Source organism: Muntiacus reevesi, chromosome 3 (genome assembly GCF_963930625.1).
Source record: "Muntiacus reevesi chromosome 3, mMunRee1.1, whole genome shotgun sequence".
In the NCBI taxonomy this organism is placed as follows: Eukaryota; Metazoa; Chordata; class Mammalia; order Artiodactyla; family Cervidae; genus Muntiacus; species Muntiacus reevesi.
The window spans coordinates 136,589,051-136,605,422 of NC_089251.1; the positions used below are offsets into that span (position 1 = coordinate 136,589,051).

The following is a 16,372-nucleotide window of genomic DNA, read 5'->3' on the forward strand; positions in this document are numbered from 1 at the left end:
GCAAAGCTTTTTAAATACATTTCATGCTTACTGAACTCCAGGCATGTGAAAACTGTCATCAAATAATGCTTTTTTTGGTGTTAAATGCATCTTACCTTTAAAATGTCAATTATAGACTGTTTTTGAATCAAATCCCAGAATTAACTTCTAAAAATTTAAGCCAATTTTTAAAAAAAAATAATGACTTAGAAGAATGTTTCTTTGCATGTTCCTGAAATGAAGTGGCATCTCTAAGATCAAAATATCCTGAGAAAATATGAGATAGGCAGCCACTCTGTGGGAGAAATTGCTATTTTGAAAAAATTTAAGTTGATATGATTGACTAATTTAAATGCATGTTTTAGCAGTTCCACATTATAGTAATCATTACTGAACATAAGGTTGTAGAGCAGTGGCCACAGGACTGGAAAAGGTCAGTTTTCATTCCAATCCCAAAGAGGCACAATAACAAAGAATGTTCAAAATACAGTACAATTGCACTCATCTCACCTGCTAGCAAGGTTACACTCAAAATCCTTCAAGCTAGACTTCAGCAATATGTGAATCGAGAACTTCTGGATGTGCATGCTGGGTTTCAAAGAGGTGGAAGAACCGGAGGTCAAATGGCCAACATCCAGTGGATCATGGAGAAAGCAAGGTAGGTCCAGAAAAACATTTACTTCTGCTTCATTGACTACACTTGAGCATCTGGTTCCATCACTTCATGGGAAATAGATAGGGATACAGCGGAAACAGTGTCAGACTTTATTTTTTGGGGCTCCAGAATCACTGCAGATGGTAACTGCAGCCATGAAATTAAAAGACGCTTACTGCCTGGAAGGAAAGTTATGACCAACCTAGACAGCATATTAAAAAGCAGAGACATTACTTTGCCAACAAAGGTCCATCTAGTCAAGGCTATGGTTTTTCCAGTGGTCATGTATGGATATGAGAGTTGGACTGTGAAGAAAGCTGAGAGCCGAAAAATTGATGCTTTTGAAGTATGGTGTTGGAGAAGACTCTTGAGAGTCCCTTGGACTGCAAGGAGATCCAACCAGTCCATCCTAAAGGAGATCAGTCCTGGGTGTTCATTGGAAGGACTGATGCTGAAGCTGAAACTCCAATACTTTGGCCACCTCATGCGAAGAGTTGACTCACTGGAAAAGACCTTGATGCTGGGAGAGGTTGGGGGCAGGAGGAGAAGGGGATGACAGAGGATGAGATGGCTGGATGGCATCCCTGACTCAATGGACATGAGTTTGAGTAAACTCTGGGAGTTGGTGATGGACAGGGAGGTCTGGTGTGCTGCGATTCATGGGGTTGCAAAGAGTCAGACGCGACTGATCTGAACTGAACTGAAAGCCTTTGACTCTGTGAGTCACACAAACTGTGGAAAATTCTTAAAGAGATGGGAATACCAGACCACCTTACCTATCTCCTGATAAACCTGTATGCAGGTCAAGAAACAACAGTTAGAACATGACATGGAACAACAGACTGGTTTCAAATTGGGAAAGGAGTATGTCAAGGCTATATATTGTCACCCTGCTTATTTAACTTGTATGCAGAGTACATCGTGTGAAATGCCAGACTGGATGAAGCATAAGCTGGTATCAAGATTGGGGGGAGAAATATCAATAACCTCAGATATGCAGATGACACCACCCTCATGGCAGAAAGCAAGAGGAACTAAAGAGCCTCTTGATGAAACTGAAAGAGGAGAGTGGAAAAAGTTGGCTTGAAACTCAACATTAAAAAAACTAAGATCATGGCATCTGTGCCATCACTTCATGGCAAATAGGAGGGGAAAAAGTAGGAACAGTGACAGATTTTATTTTCTTGGGCTCCAAAATCACTGCAGGTGGTGACTGCAGCCATGAAATTAAAAGACACTTGCTCACTGGAAGGAAAGTTATGACAAATCTAGCCAGCATATTTAAGAGCAGAGACATCGCTTTGCTGACAAAGGGCCATACATTCAAAGTTGTGTTTTTTTTTTTTTTTAAATATTATTTTATTAGTTGGAGGCCAATCACTTCATAACATTTCAGTGGGTTTTGTCATACATTGACATGAATCAGCCATAGAGTTACACGTATTCCCCATCCCGATCCCCCCTCCCACCTCCCTCTCCACCCGACTCCTCAGGGTCCTCCCAGTGCACCAGGCCCGAGCACTTGACTCATGCATCCCACCTGGGCTGGTGGTCTGTTTTACCATAGATAATATACATGCTGTTCTTTCAAAACATCCCACCCTCACGTTCTCCCCCAGAGTTCAAAAGTCTGTTCTGTACTTCTGTGTCTCTTTTTCTGTTTTGCATATAGGGTTATCGCTACCATCTATCTAAATTCCGTATATATGTGTTAGTATACTGTAATGTTCTTTATCTTTCTGGCTTACTTCACTCTGTATAATGGGCTCCAGTTTCATCCATCTCATTAGAACTGATTCAAATGAATTCTTTTTAACGGCTGAGTAATATTCCATGGTGTATATGTACCACAGCTTCCTTATCCATTCATCTGCTGATGGGCATCTGGGTTGCTTCCATGTCCTGGCTATTATAAACAGTGCTGCGATGAACATTGGGGTGCACGTGTCTCTTTCAGATCTGGATTCCTCAGTGTGTATGCCCAGAAGTGGTATTGCTGGGTCATATGGCATTTCTATTTCCAGTTTTTTAAGAAATCTCCACACTGTTTTCCATAGTGGCTGTACTAGTTTGCATTCCCACCAACAGTGTAAGAGGGTTCCCTTTTCTCCACACCCTCTCCAGCATTTATTGCTTGTAGACTTTTGGATAGCAGCCATCCTGACTGGCGTGTAATGGTACCTCATTGTGGTTTTGATTTGCGTTTCTCTGATGATGAGTGATGTTGAGCATCTTTTCATGTATTTGTTAGCCATCTGTATGTCTTCTTTGGAGAAATGTCTGTTTAGTTCTTTGGCCCATTTTTTTATTGGGTCATTTATTTTTCTGGAATTGAGTTTTTGCAGTAGTTTTGTATGGATATGAGTTCTACCATTAACAAGACTGAGCACAAAAATTGATTCTTTTGAATTGTGGTGCTGGAAAAGACTCTTGAGACCCCCATGGACTGAAAGGACATCAAATCAGTCCATTCTAAAGGAAATCATCCCTAATATTCATTTGAAGTACTGATGCTGAAGCTGAAGCTCTAGTACTTTGTTCACATAATGTGAGGAGCCAACTCTTTGGAAAAGACCCCGCTGAAGGGAAAGGCTGAAGGCAAAAGAGAAGAGGCTAGACAGGATGAGATGATTAGATGGAATCACCTACCCACTCAATGAACATGAATTTGAGCAAACTCTGGGAGATAATGGAGGACAAAAGGGCCTGACGTGCTGCAATCTATGGGGTTCCAAAGAGTCAGACATGACTTAGCTACTGAAAAACAGCAACAATCAAGGTTGTACTGTGTTCATTCTTTTTATAATGTATGATTTTTATATTTAAATAGTATAATAATGAGATAAATTATTAACATCAGCATTTATTAAATAACGATTAAAATGGAGAAGGAAATGGCAACCCACTCCAATATTCTTGCCTAGAGAATTCTGTGGACAGAGGAGCCTGGTGGGCTGCTGTTCGTGGGGTCGCACAGAGTCAGACGTGACTGAAGCGACTTAGCATGCATGCATGCATTGGAGAAGGAAATGGCAACCCACTCCAGTATTCTTGCCTGGAGACTCGCAGGGACAGAGGAGCCTGGTGTGCTGCCGTCTATGAGGTCACACAGAGTCGGACATGACTAAATACAATTATGGTTATTTGTTTAAATGTTATCTGCATTAATTTCCTAATTTAGTAGAAAAGACCAAAGTATATAAATGAAGAGAAATGGAAATATTTTGTATAGTTAGCTTAAAGCACCTTAGAGTAAAAAATGGAAATTAACATGTAGACATATGTGCCTAGTATTAAAATACAGCATGATTTATAGAATATGATTGCTGTTTCACGTCATGCTATTTTCCAGCTAAGCAATGCCTGTCAACCAAAAGCAAATTAGTAGACTGTCCTGTGATAACACTGATTTCATGTCTAGTAATATGATCACTTAGCATGAGTCTGCCATTTCAGCTAGCAACTCTTAATACACTAAAGTACAAGAGATGTGACTCAGATGGTGAAGAATCCTGCTCCAGTGCAGGAGACCTAGGTTTGATCCTTAGCTTGGGAAGGTCCCCTCAAGAAGGGAATGGCAACCACTCCAGTATTACCTGGAGAATTCCATGGACAGGAGAACCTGGCAGGCTGCAGTCCATGGGGTCACAAAGAGTCGGACACAACTGAGCGACTAACACAACAATACATTGAAAGAGCCTTGTTGAATCTGAAAGAGAGAAATTATATTTGAATCTGTTCTTTCCCAAAATGTCTATTAAAGTGTTTCCTTTATATGATATTAATTACTAATTAGGACATCTAAATAAATGTAACAATTGGTTAAAAATAGGAAGATTAAGCACAATGTATGAATATTAACATTAATGAGTAGATAAAATTCATTGAATATATTTCATATATATAATGTATATGTAATATATATGTAAACTAATTGTGTTCTGTTAGTTGCTCAGTCGTGTCTGACTCTTTGTGACCCCAAGGACTGCAGCCCGCCAGGCTCCTCTGTCCCCAGATTTCTACAAGCAGGGATACTGGAGTGGGTTTCCATTCCCTTCTCCAGGTGATTTTCCCAAACTAGAGATTGAACCTGGGTCTCCTGCACTTCAGGCAGATTTTTTACCATCTGAGTCAAATCCTATGGACTGCAAGGAAATTAAACCAGTCAAAAGGGAACCTTATTATTCATTGGAAGGACTGATGCTAAAACTGAAGCTCCAATACTTTGGCCACCTAATGCAAAGAGCCAACTCATTAGTAAAGATTCTGATGCTGGGAAAGATTGAAGGCAGGAGGAGAAGGGGACAATAGAGAATGAGATGGTTGAATGGCATCACCGACTCAATGGACATGACTTTGAACAAACTCCAGGAGATAGTGAAGGACAGGGAAGCCTGGCATACTGTAGTCTATGGGGTTGCAGAGTCAGACATGACTGAGTGAACAACAGCAATATGTATGTTTATGTATAATGTGTTTATAAATACAAATAAAATTTACATGGATGTCAGGTACAGTTCTAACACTGGAATATGCCATAAAACAAAGAATGTAATAAATGAGTTGTAAAATATATTAGATGGTGATAGATGCTATAACAGAGATACAAGGGGAAAGAAGGGGAAGGAAAGAAGAGGACAGGAAGATAGAGAAGGAGAAAAGTCCGAAAGACAACAGTGGTTTGGAAAGGATTTAGATATGTATTAAGTAAGGATAGACTTCATTGAGAAGGTGAGATTAGAACAAAGACTTGAAGGTTTAGAGGCAGGTCAAATTGACTTATTTTGTAGTATTTTATACCAGAATATTTACAGAAGAAATTACTTACTTCAAAATAATTATCTAAATTGCAAATATGAAATATGCTCTCATATATGAGATCTGAAATTTTGTTCTATTTCAAAATCTTTAAACTTACAAGAAATATCACATGACTGTTTTTACAAAATAAAAACAGGAGAGAGGATGAGTTAAAGTACTGTTTTAGTTTAAACTTTATTTGGTATTTGTTTACTACATAGGGAGGAATATAATAATGTCAAATGGAAAAATATAAAAAGTATGTAGTTTATGAATATAATCATTATGCACAATTGAAAAAGACCCAAGTGAATCTATGGAATCATAAAATAATCAATGGTAGAATATAAGGCATCTTTAAGTCTAATAATAGATACGAACAATAATTCTAAGGTATCTTAATTTTTATATACTCTGTTTCTTAGTATTTTAACATTTGTCTGTTTACATTTTTAGTGCCCTACCCATTTAACTGTCAATATATTTCCTTTTCCTCTAATAAGTGCATTATGCACTCAATAAACAGATATTTCTGAGTTGACATTATATGACATTTGTTACTTGGAGGAAATACTTATTTAGTGTCTATTAACTGCCAAACAAAATACCAGCGATGTAAACATGAATAAGATGATATACTTCAATAAAATGCTGTAATAGTTTACTGGGGGAGCAGACATGAAAAAATAAATACAATATGTTACAATAAGTGCAATAATGATATCTAATGGTTGTTGAGCACTATTAATAGGAGTCATATTAGGCATTATACCTATATCTCTATTTGTGTCTTTAAGTCCATTACGTAGGAACTCATACTAATCCCATATTAAAAATGGTGAAGTGAAATACAGAGTGGTGAGATAATGTGTCATATCACAAGAACAGAATTTGAGTTTGAGTTTGAATGATCCTAGACCCTCAGAGCTCATAGCTTCATCTGCTTGGTTGTTCAGAAGCATGTACATCAGATTAACTCAGTGTGGAGTTGTGTCTGAAAAGGTTTCAGATCAAAAACAGAACATTAAGTTGACATATGGATGAGTATTTGCTAGACAGAGAAGACAGGTTTTTTGGTTTTTTTTTTTTGTCATGAAGGAATATTCTGTGACAAGGCAGTGAATTCATACCATGAAAGGAACTGAGGATCACAAGTGGTATTTCTGTGTGTTTGGATGTGAAGATCATATTGAGAATAGTAAGAGGTGCCAGTAGAAATAGAAATAGTGGTCAATTGATGGAGGACTTTTATCCCTTGCTAAGGGTTTACAGCTCTAATGCAGAGTTGGAAAGTAAGGTTCATACAGAGAAAGGACCGACACTGATTTATGTGCAACAGCTTATATTTTCAAGACATTACTTTTTTATGGCATACAGGGTTATTTGTGACCTGAGAGACCTTTTAGAAGGCTATGCAATATTTAGAGGTAAATCTCAGAATGAAGTTGGTGTAGAGAGGAGGGAGAGTAACAAAGAACATCTGTTGGTAGCACTTGGGAATTTTATTAGGTGTGAAAAGTGAGGGTAGAGGAAAAGGAGAAATAGAATACATGTCCAAAATTTTAGCTGACGTGTTGGATGGATGATGTTATCAGAAATTGAGATAAGGGAACAAACAAGAGAGAGACACTCTATGGTGGAGGTGGGGAAAGGATGAATTCCATTGTGTACATATAAATAGGAAGTTTTGCAGACAATGAGAAATGCAAGTTGCATCTTGATAGAGATTTCAGATCTGAATCTAATGTCATCTACCTAGAGATAGTATGCAAAATAGAGGATGAATGATTATATTCAAGTATATGAGCTCTTAATCCATATGAAGACCAGCTCTGAGGAGCACTAAAGTTTAAGGAACCATGTCTTGCTGTACTAACGGTGAAGGAAGCTTTGAAAAACTCAGAGAGGTGTGAAGAAATACAGCTGAAGAAATACAGAACCAAGAAACGATGAGTTACACATATGTTGTATAACTCATTTCTCTGTATACTTTTAAAATATCTCTTTGGAATAAGTGTGATAAGCAAAAATGTGTCCCTTAATGCTATAATTTTGTTACCCAGCATATATAGCTTGATTTACTAAAGTAAACCTTGACAGCATAATGCTGTCAACTAGGATTGAAGAATGTTATAAGAAAAACTAAGGGAAGGTTTTGTTGTGTTTACTTTGTATATGTCTTCCTCCCTCCTTCCTGTTTCTTCCAGAATGTTTCTCTATCCTTTGTAAGTCCCTCTTTTTGAGAAATTTTGGTAGAAATTTCACTTAAATCTCAGGAACAGAAACGTTTGTGCTACTACAGAGGTGTTATCTACCTATCTTTGTCTGTCTATCTATTTATCTATCTACCTACCTACCTACCTATTTGTCTGTCACTTATCCATTTATCACCCATCATCTATCTGTCTGATAGGAATGATATAAGGTATAATGTTAATCATGTAAAAGTTTATGTTTTCATTTTTTGCATTGGCTACCAAAAATCATGGACTCATTCTGGGGACACTTTCTGCTGTAGGCCTTCACAGTGCACATTGTAAATAGACTTTGCTGCCAACTCCATTTTTAGCAACCTGCCAGAATGCCTCTCATTCAATTTTTCTAAATTTGATTTTTTTTTTTCCTTGCTAAATTGTGTGGTTTTTGTAAAGCACTGTATTTGCTTGAAAACGAATGAATCTAAAAACAAATTCATGTATTAATTTTGAAGGATTTTGTATAGTAATTTTGATCAATTGCAGACTTCACGCAGTAAATGTTTGCTGAGCTGAGTCAATGATGGTTGAGCAAATTGTTACTTACTCCAGGGCTCAGCTTTTCTCAGCTACTCCAGATCACCTGAAGTTTCTCTTGGCGGCTGACTTTGATGAAGCGCTGTCTCTGTCTTCTGCAGTGACAAGGACTGTGTGTGCAGAACAGTGTGATGGCAGATGCTATGGACCCTACGTGAGTGACTGCTGTCACCGGGAGTGTGCCGGCGGCTGTTCGGGACCAAAGGACACCGACTGCTTTGTGAGTCTGGCAGCTCTCCCTTTCACTTTCTGATCCTCCCTTCCCTCCTAGTCTGACTCAGGTCCATCAAGTCTTTAACATCGCTTGTGGTAAAGAACCCACTTGCCAATGCAGGGGATGTGAGATGCGGGTTCAGTCCCTGGGCGGGGAAGATCCCCTGGAGGAGGGCATGGCAACTCTCTCCAGTTTTCTTGCCTGGAGAATCCCCATGGACAGAGGAACCTGGAAGGCTACCATCACAGAGTCAGACATGACTGAAGCGACGTGGCATGCACGCACGATAAGATCAGATGTTACTATTTTAGGGTGAAGAAAGATGCTGTGATTTCCTGAAAGTCATTCTCTTACTGGGTGGCTATTGATTAACTAGGATTGTTCTGTCCTAGAATAAATGTATTATGCCTTTCTGATATAGTTTGTATTACAAGCGAGACTTAATTAGACAACCTGAAGGAGAACATGTTGAATATCTTTTAAAAAACTAACAGTATCCTTCCAAAATTTACCGTGATTACCTGTGTATGTTGTTGCATCACTGAGTTGAGTCTTCTGAGTGGGGGCACTTGCATTTTATCTCTCAAATATAAATTCAAGATTAAAGCAGATACATTTATGAATTCAACTGTCTTATAGTTTATATTGTTTACAAGCTAATATTATTCAAAATTTATAAGATTTACAAATGCATGCTTAAAGCAATTTATATGCTAATCTATGTAATTTTTATTTTAGAAGAGGACACTTTTACATCCTCAAAATTAACATTTACAGCTTGTCAGGGCCACTTTTTAATTGCTTTTTGATATCCCTGATAAAGTTCTTTCTATTCCATTGAATACATACAGGCAGTTCTGAGTTACAGTTAATGCTGTTTCATACACATAGAGCATTAGTTTCATTTTAAGACAAAAATCATAAAATAGTCAACAATTTTTATTGCTAAAATGCACACAGGAATATATTTTGTTCCTCCACATCAAATATCCAGAGAAAACACAGATGTGTTTAGAACTGAGGATATTTTTTTTTTTCAAATCGGCACTTAATTCTGGACAAGCAAACCATAGATTATGCCTCTCATGATATAGAAACACAGTAATTTCTTACTCCTCTTAATGTCACAAAAATCTTAATTTGTCTGTCCTAATTTTATAGCGAGACAAAAGCATGTATTATAGAAATGAGTAGGGAGGAAGAAGGAAGGAGAGGGATATATTAGAAATGTACAAAAGATGCTCAGCAGATCTTGAACTGAGACCTTTTCCCTTACCTCTCACCAGACATGGGATGTAACCTTGATCTGAAAGATGCTGGACAGGGGTTGTGTTAGCAATTCCAAAACAGTACTCACAATAAAAATGAACAATAGCTCTTAACTTTCATTTAGAAGTTTTTCACTGAATTTTTTTTCATGGTTCCCTTATCATGATAAGTAGAGTGCTGAGTGAGCTTCAGAATTCTCATTTCATTGCTTTTATGGAATGGTCCACTGATTCCACTTTGGCATTTGGTAGAGAATGTTCAGGAATGCCAGCCCAAGGTCTTGGTGTAAGTTATTGTGTTGTATGCTATCTGGAAGGTAAACTTGTTTGATCTCTCTGGCTTATGTCCCTTTGTTGCCAAGCAATCTGTGTACAACACTGTATAAAATATATTAGTAAAGCAATTATGAGGACACATGAAGTTTTATAGCCATAAATTAAAGCTTACTGAGTTTTCTAGATTGGTTTTTAATAGATTCTTCCTGGAAAGTGTCATCTTAGTGAATAATGTATCATCAGTGAGTCTTGTTCTGATTATGCATCTTGTAGACCATCATCAGGGAATTGTCATGTTTGTGATAAAGTGCTTGCCAAAACAATAATTGATTAAGAAAATGTTTTGAGGAAACAGAATAAATTAGTCCTGATTAATAAACATACAACTAATTTATGATGATATGTAAAATATAGCTTGAGTTCACATTAGCTTGCCTTCCAAAGCCTAAAGTATTCCTATGCAGGTTTAAATTGTTTAATTAAGAGAATTAGTCCATCTCCTCTTTTGCTAAACACATGTTTTATATAGTTATATATGTACTTTTTATCTACTTACATATGCTTTTTTATATCAAATACCTAACTCCTGGGTGGTACAATTGTTTTTAATTGTTTTCAAATGCATTTGAACATATTAACAAATAGAAGTCTCAGGAAAAATATATAAATCAGCAGAAACAAATTTATTTGAACTTGACTTTTAGGAAAGGTATGACCGTATAGGAAAAAGGTATCATATTATTCAATTATGGACTAAGTATAGCTACTTCCTTACGTTTTGGCATCTCACCCCACTACATTTACACTTGGCTAGTCATCTGACAGAGACTTTTCTTTTAAGTCCAGTTTGAATGACCATCACAAAGCTATCTCACTATACAGTGGTGATGAACAGACTTACAGGGTTACTTGAGTCACCAAATTTGTCAAGTACCAGCTTTAAGGAAATGCTAGCCTATACAACTGGATATTTAGTTTTCACTGTCAGACTCTAAAACTCAGCATAAACCCTTTGAATAATAAATTTTCACTATAATCTAACTTTAATAATTTAAATCAATTCCCAGTTTAGAAATTGATGGAGAGATACCAAGAAATATGAACATTAGTAACTATAGAAGGTATATTTGGTGATGCTGGAAAAAATTTTTTTAAATTAAGAAATACAAAACAAACATTAACTTAATAAATCCTGATGAATAAAAAGTTGTCAGAGTTTCCAGTTTTTTATGAAATTGATATATGCTAAGCAATTAATACACCTTATCACACAACTGTTGTAACAGTGTCCCTTTAACAAATATTATGAAGGTTGTTTCAAAAATGAAATTAATTTTCGCTGTGTTGCAGGCCTGCATGAATTTCAATGACAGCGGAGCGTGTGTCACTCAGTGTCCACAAACTTTTGTCTACAATCCCACTACCTTTCAACTGGAGCATAACTTCAATGCAAAATACACCTATGGAGCATTTTGTGTCAAGAAGTGCCCACGTAAGTAACAAAATAAGAATAGCCAAATTAATTAACTCATTGTTTTAAAACAAAGGAATTTCATGGAAACTTTTCATAATTTGAAACTTGTGACATATCATGAATTACTTTGGCATGGATATTATTATTATTTCACACAAAAGGAATTAAAATTCAAAAAATTGAAGTGATTGGTTCATAATCTCAGCAAATGAGTAGCATGTTTGAGGTTAGAGCACATTGTCATTCATTGACTTCTAAACTCATTATTTTCACTATATGTCAATATTTTTGCACATGATGCTGTTCCTCAGAAAAACGATTAAGTAGCAGCTAACTATGTAATGAGCAAGGTCTTCTTCTAATAACAGTGAATTTTCACCTAAAGTGACCTTATTATTTATTTGTAATAGAATATATAAAATAGTTTTGACATCAGATCTAATCTTAAAACAATAGCCATGGATATAAAGGGCATGTTAAGGAATCTTTACCAAATTGAAAACTCATCCTGGGGATTCAAAATGACCAGCTCAGTTTTAATGAACAATAGTATATATCTTGATATCTGTTCAAGTCATTTTCTATACTTGGAGAGACCACTAAGACATTTCTTTGATGTTTTACTTTTTTGATGGCTGAAAAAGCCACCTCATTTGTCCATATACTAAATTAAGAGACTTTACATTCTACATCACATAGATATTTTTTTTTTTTTGATTTGTGCATATGATGGAGTAGAAAGTATAAGAGACATGCGATTAGAATGGCTTTGATTGTAGCTCTGGCCACTTATTCATTTTGAGATTTTTTTAATGAACTACTTAATTTTCTAGACTTCCCTTGTAACTCAGTAAAGAATCTGGCTGCAATGCAGGAGACCCGGGTTCTATCCCTGGGTTGGGAAGATCCTCTGGAGAAAGAAATGGCAACCCACTCCATTGTTCTTTCCTGGAATCCCATGGATAGAGAAGCCTGGCAGGCTACAGTCCATGGGGTCGCAAGAGTCAGACACATCTTAGCAACTAATCCACCACCACCACTTAATTTTCTCTTTTCTCCTCTTTAAAATGTGGATAATCAAATATACCCTCTCTCTTTCCCAAAAATATTATAAATATCAAAGTGATAGGGAATAAATTTCATAGAAATAGTATATAAAAACAAGTCTTTGAAAGCAACAATGATTCCAGCCATTATTATTATTTCATATTGATTAAAAGAATAAATATACATATATATGCATAAACATATATATGCATTTGTATGTTAAATAATTTTATAACCAAACTCATGGTTTTGATCTGATAATTTCTCATCTAAAAGTTACCCTATATTTACTATCTTCTATCTTGCAAACTACAGGTCTTAAGAGTATCTATCATAGAATGAGGCTAGATGACAAATTTTTTTCTTTTCTTAGGCAAATGTCCTCCTTCTTAGACTATATCCTTTATAGTGGCTCTGAAGTCTCTCAACTCCTAAATTACAACAAGAGGTCAAAATCTAAGGACTGCTTTTTGAAATGACATTCCCAGTTACCATAGTTTTAGTAACTCATAAACTTTCTTTCATGGATTAGTTTAGGTCTATCCAATTACACACTAATTTAAAGCACTTCTTTATTTATCTATGTAAAGTTCAAAACTTTGAGGTACATTGCCTATGCTAAACTGTAGCTATCTTGGGAAACTAAGATATTTAGCTTCTAAATACTGGTCTACAATTCCTAATCCAGAATTTTGAAATTCAAAAACTAAACAATAAATATTTTCTGAAACTTATTTGACTTCAAAACCTGAACTTTTTATGAAGATACTTATAATCCTCTTTATTTATTTCACTTGACATAAGCTGCTACAAAAATGTGGACTTTTAAAATAAGAGGTGTTCCTAAAGACCTTGCAGAAAGGATGGTTACATCTGTTACAGTTTGGGTTCCCATTGGACAGAGATTTTGGTTGTTAACGAATGTTCTCAGGATCAGGACCCATGAGAGAAGGAAAGGAAGTGAGATCAGGCTGTGATACAGTCTTAGCAAGGTGTCTCTTCTGTGACAGATGCTCTCTAGTGGATATTAACTTAGAATACACAGATCATCACACTTTATGCCCACTCCCATGGATTCAAATATATCCCTCTACCCCAGTCTGCTTTCAATTACAATTCCAGATCTTCTAGCATTTCCTCTCTCTGAACAAGCCACTGCTCACGTTGTTGCTGTTGTGTTAGCTATTCAGTTGTGTCTGACTCTTGCAACCCCATGGACTATAGCCCACCGGGCTCCTCTGTCTGTGGAATTCTATAGGCAAGAATACTAGCTATTCCCTTTTTCGGGGGATCTTCCAGACCCAGGAATCAGACCTTGGACTCTTGCATTGCAGTCAGATTCTTTACCATCTGAGCCACCAGGTCATATTTATTCTAAACTTGTATTCATTCTATACAAAGTAAAGGATCCTTTGCACTACTCAGAACTATGCCCCCTGGTAGGATTTTTACTTGCCACTCTTTCCAGTCCACTGCTGACTGAGGCTGCAGGGCAGGTGCCATGCATTTTCAGTTGCCTGCACCTACATCCCAAGATTAGTTTTTGTACCCCTCTGTCCTCTTGTCATACCTTCCCTCCTTTGGTTCCCCATGTAGCCATAGATATAAACTTAGTGAAAGGTGCCAGGTCAGTGGATAATGTAGGGGTTTGGAACACCTACTTATGCAGTTTACTGTATGAGTGTCCCAGCTCATATCAATTCCAAATGCACTGCTTCCATCTTACAATGGGTTGCCATTGGCCCCAATCAAAATTTGATGACATGGTTTTTAACAAAACTTTGTTTGTGATGGGCAATTCGGACTACATGATCAATCAATTACCCATGTTTAGGTAGTCCATCTCTAACACGACCCAGAAGCATGTCAGGAGTTATTTTATTAAATGGGGTATAATTCCTACAGGTCTCTGATATGATTTTCCAGTTGAAACTTGCCATAACTTCACATGGCATATTTTCCCACCATACATGCTTCTAATATTATAGAATAAGTATATTAGAATATTAATATATTAGAATATTTTATAATATTCTAATATTAAACTATGCATGGGTTTTGTGGGTTTTGTGATCCAAGTAGCAGGATTGCTTACACTCCAACCTAGACTTGCACTATACGCCTTTCCTGCTCTGGGTCCCTTCAAGGTCAGAAGCCTTCTAGACTACTGAATACTGCCAGAAGCAGTATTTCCAAACATGGAAGGATGCTGCCTTCAAAACCCAAAATTAGCCTGGCAGGTATTGGGTTTTCCGTTTATTACAGAAGGCTCTAGATGCAATAATTTGTCCTTGTTTTTGGAAGGGAGTGTTTGGCATAGTCCAGACCACCAGACTTCTAAACATTTTACCATGGCAAATAATTAAACATTCTTGGTTTATTTAGTAGACATTTCCTAAAATCATGGGATCCCTAAGAGCTGGACATGACTGAGCAACTAACACTTTCACTTTCCTAAAGTTCTGCCCTTTCAAATTTCATCTTTTTTTCTTCATATGAAGCTATGGGACAATTTCTATGGCTCTCCATTGAAAGATGAACATACTTTAAACATTTCCTCCTGTGATATAAAGTACACTCCCTTCATCCAAGGCAGTTTAACTTCAGCTTCACTTGTGCTTCATGTAACTTGAAGTAATTTTAGATTTCAAGCTTGTATCATGGCATGAAATGAAGTGGAACTATTGAAAAATGCAAGCTAGATGTCATGCAGTTTCCTAAGACTATAAAAGAAATTCACTGATCTTGGGGGGCAATTCAGGATGTGGAGCAGTAGCCAAGCAAGTAGCAAGTGTTGTTAACACACCCTGCCCTTGGATTTGAATGTAGATACTCATGGATGCTATTTCAGGTTGATATGTTTACATAAGGAGTTGTTTTAGGGAAAGAAACATGCACACTATCATTTTCAAAGGGTAATAATGTTCAAACCCTAAAATATCTTGTTTTAAATTCTGTTGCTGAACATCAACATTATTGCTAAATTTACCTTTTTCTTTTCTTTTTTTAATCAGATAACTTTGTAGTTGACTCCAGTTCCTGTGTGCGTGCTTGTCCTAGTTCCAAGATGGAAGTGGAAGAAAATGGGATTAAAATGTGTAAACCTTGCACTGACATTTGCCCAAAAGGTACTGATTTTGTACTGTCATTCTATGATAAAAATGCATTATTTTATTGACTAAAGAAAATTTTTCTCAACTCCCTGAACTTGTTTCTACAGCATGTGATGGCATTGGCACAGGATCGTTGATGTCAGCTCAGACCGTGGATTCTAGTAACATTGACAAATTCATAAACTGCACCAAAATCAATGGGAATTTGATCTTCCTTGTCACTGGTATTCATGGGTCAGTATTACATTTTTACAGAAAATTTTATTGTAAAATATACACAGAGTTTAAGAGATTTTTTAGTTTTGTCAGTCTGATTCATTTAGACACAGGGCTCCATTATATATTAATGCTTTTTTCCAGCAAAATCAATGTCAGATTTCACCAGTGGTAATTATAAACCAAATTTTGCAAGAATAATCCAGATTATAAGTTTGGTGACTACCTGGATTTGAAAATAAAGATTTATATAAGCTAAGATGTATTTACAGGACATTCTCCTCAAATCCATAGATTTAGTGAGTTTGACACATTTGTAGATGTATTTAGGGAAACGTTATCAGTGGGTAAAGTGGGAAATTTCATTCAAATCCCTAACCCAATTAGTTCAAGACGACATAAATTAATTTTTTTAAAAATGTATTCCACAAAAAAGTCAATAGGTTGTGATTCTGAGCTTTCAGGTATTTTCTTTGCTCTGTTGTACCTTTTTAGGTTTTAGAGTTGAGAATTTAGTACTATTGTGAGAAATCTATTA

The 16,372-nt window shown here is 36.5% G+C and overlaps 1 protein-coding gene across 2 annotated transcripts in view; it reads left to right on the plus strand.

Moving 5' to 3' along the window:
- ERBB4 (erb-b2 receptor tyrosine kinase 4) overlaps window positions 1–16,372 on the plus strand; it is a 1,213,162-nt gene that overhangs the window by 883,293 nt on the left and 313,497 nt on the right. For both annotated transcript variants that reach the window (XM_065930645.1, XM_065930646.1), the window contains exons 6-9: window positions 8,328–8,446; window positions 11,335–11,476; window positions 15,520–15,633; window positions 15,726–15,852. In XM_065930645.1, the coding sequence (XP_065786717.1) occupies window positions 8,328–8,446; window positions 11,335–11,476; window positions 15,520–15,633; window positions 15,726–15,852 (502 nt within the window). The remainder of the gene's footprint in view (window positions 1–8,327; window positions 8,447–11,334; window positions 11,477–15,519; window positions 15,634–15,725; window positions 15,853–16,372) is intronic.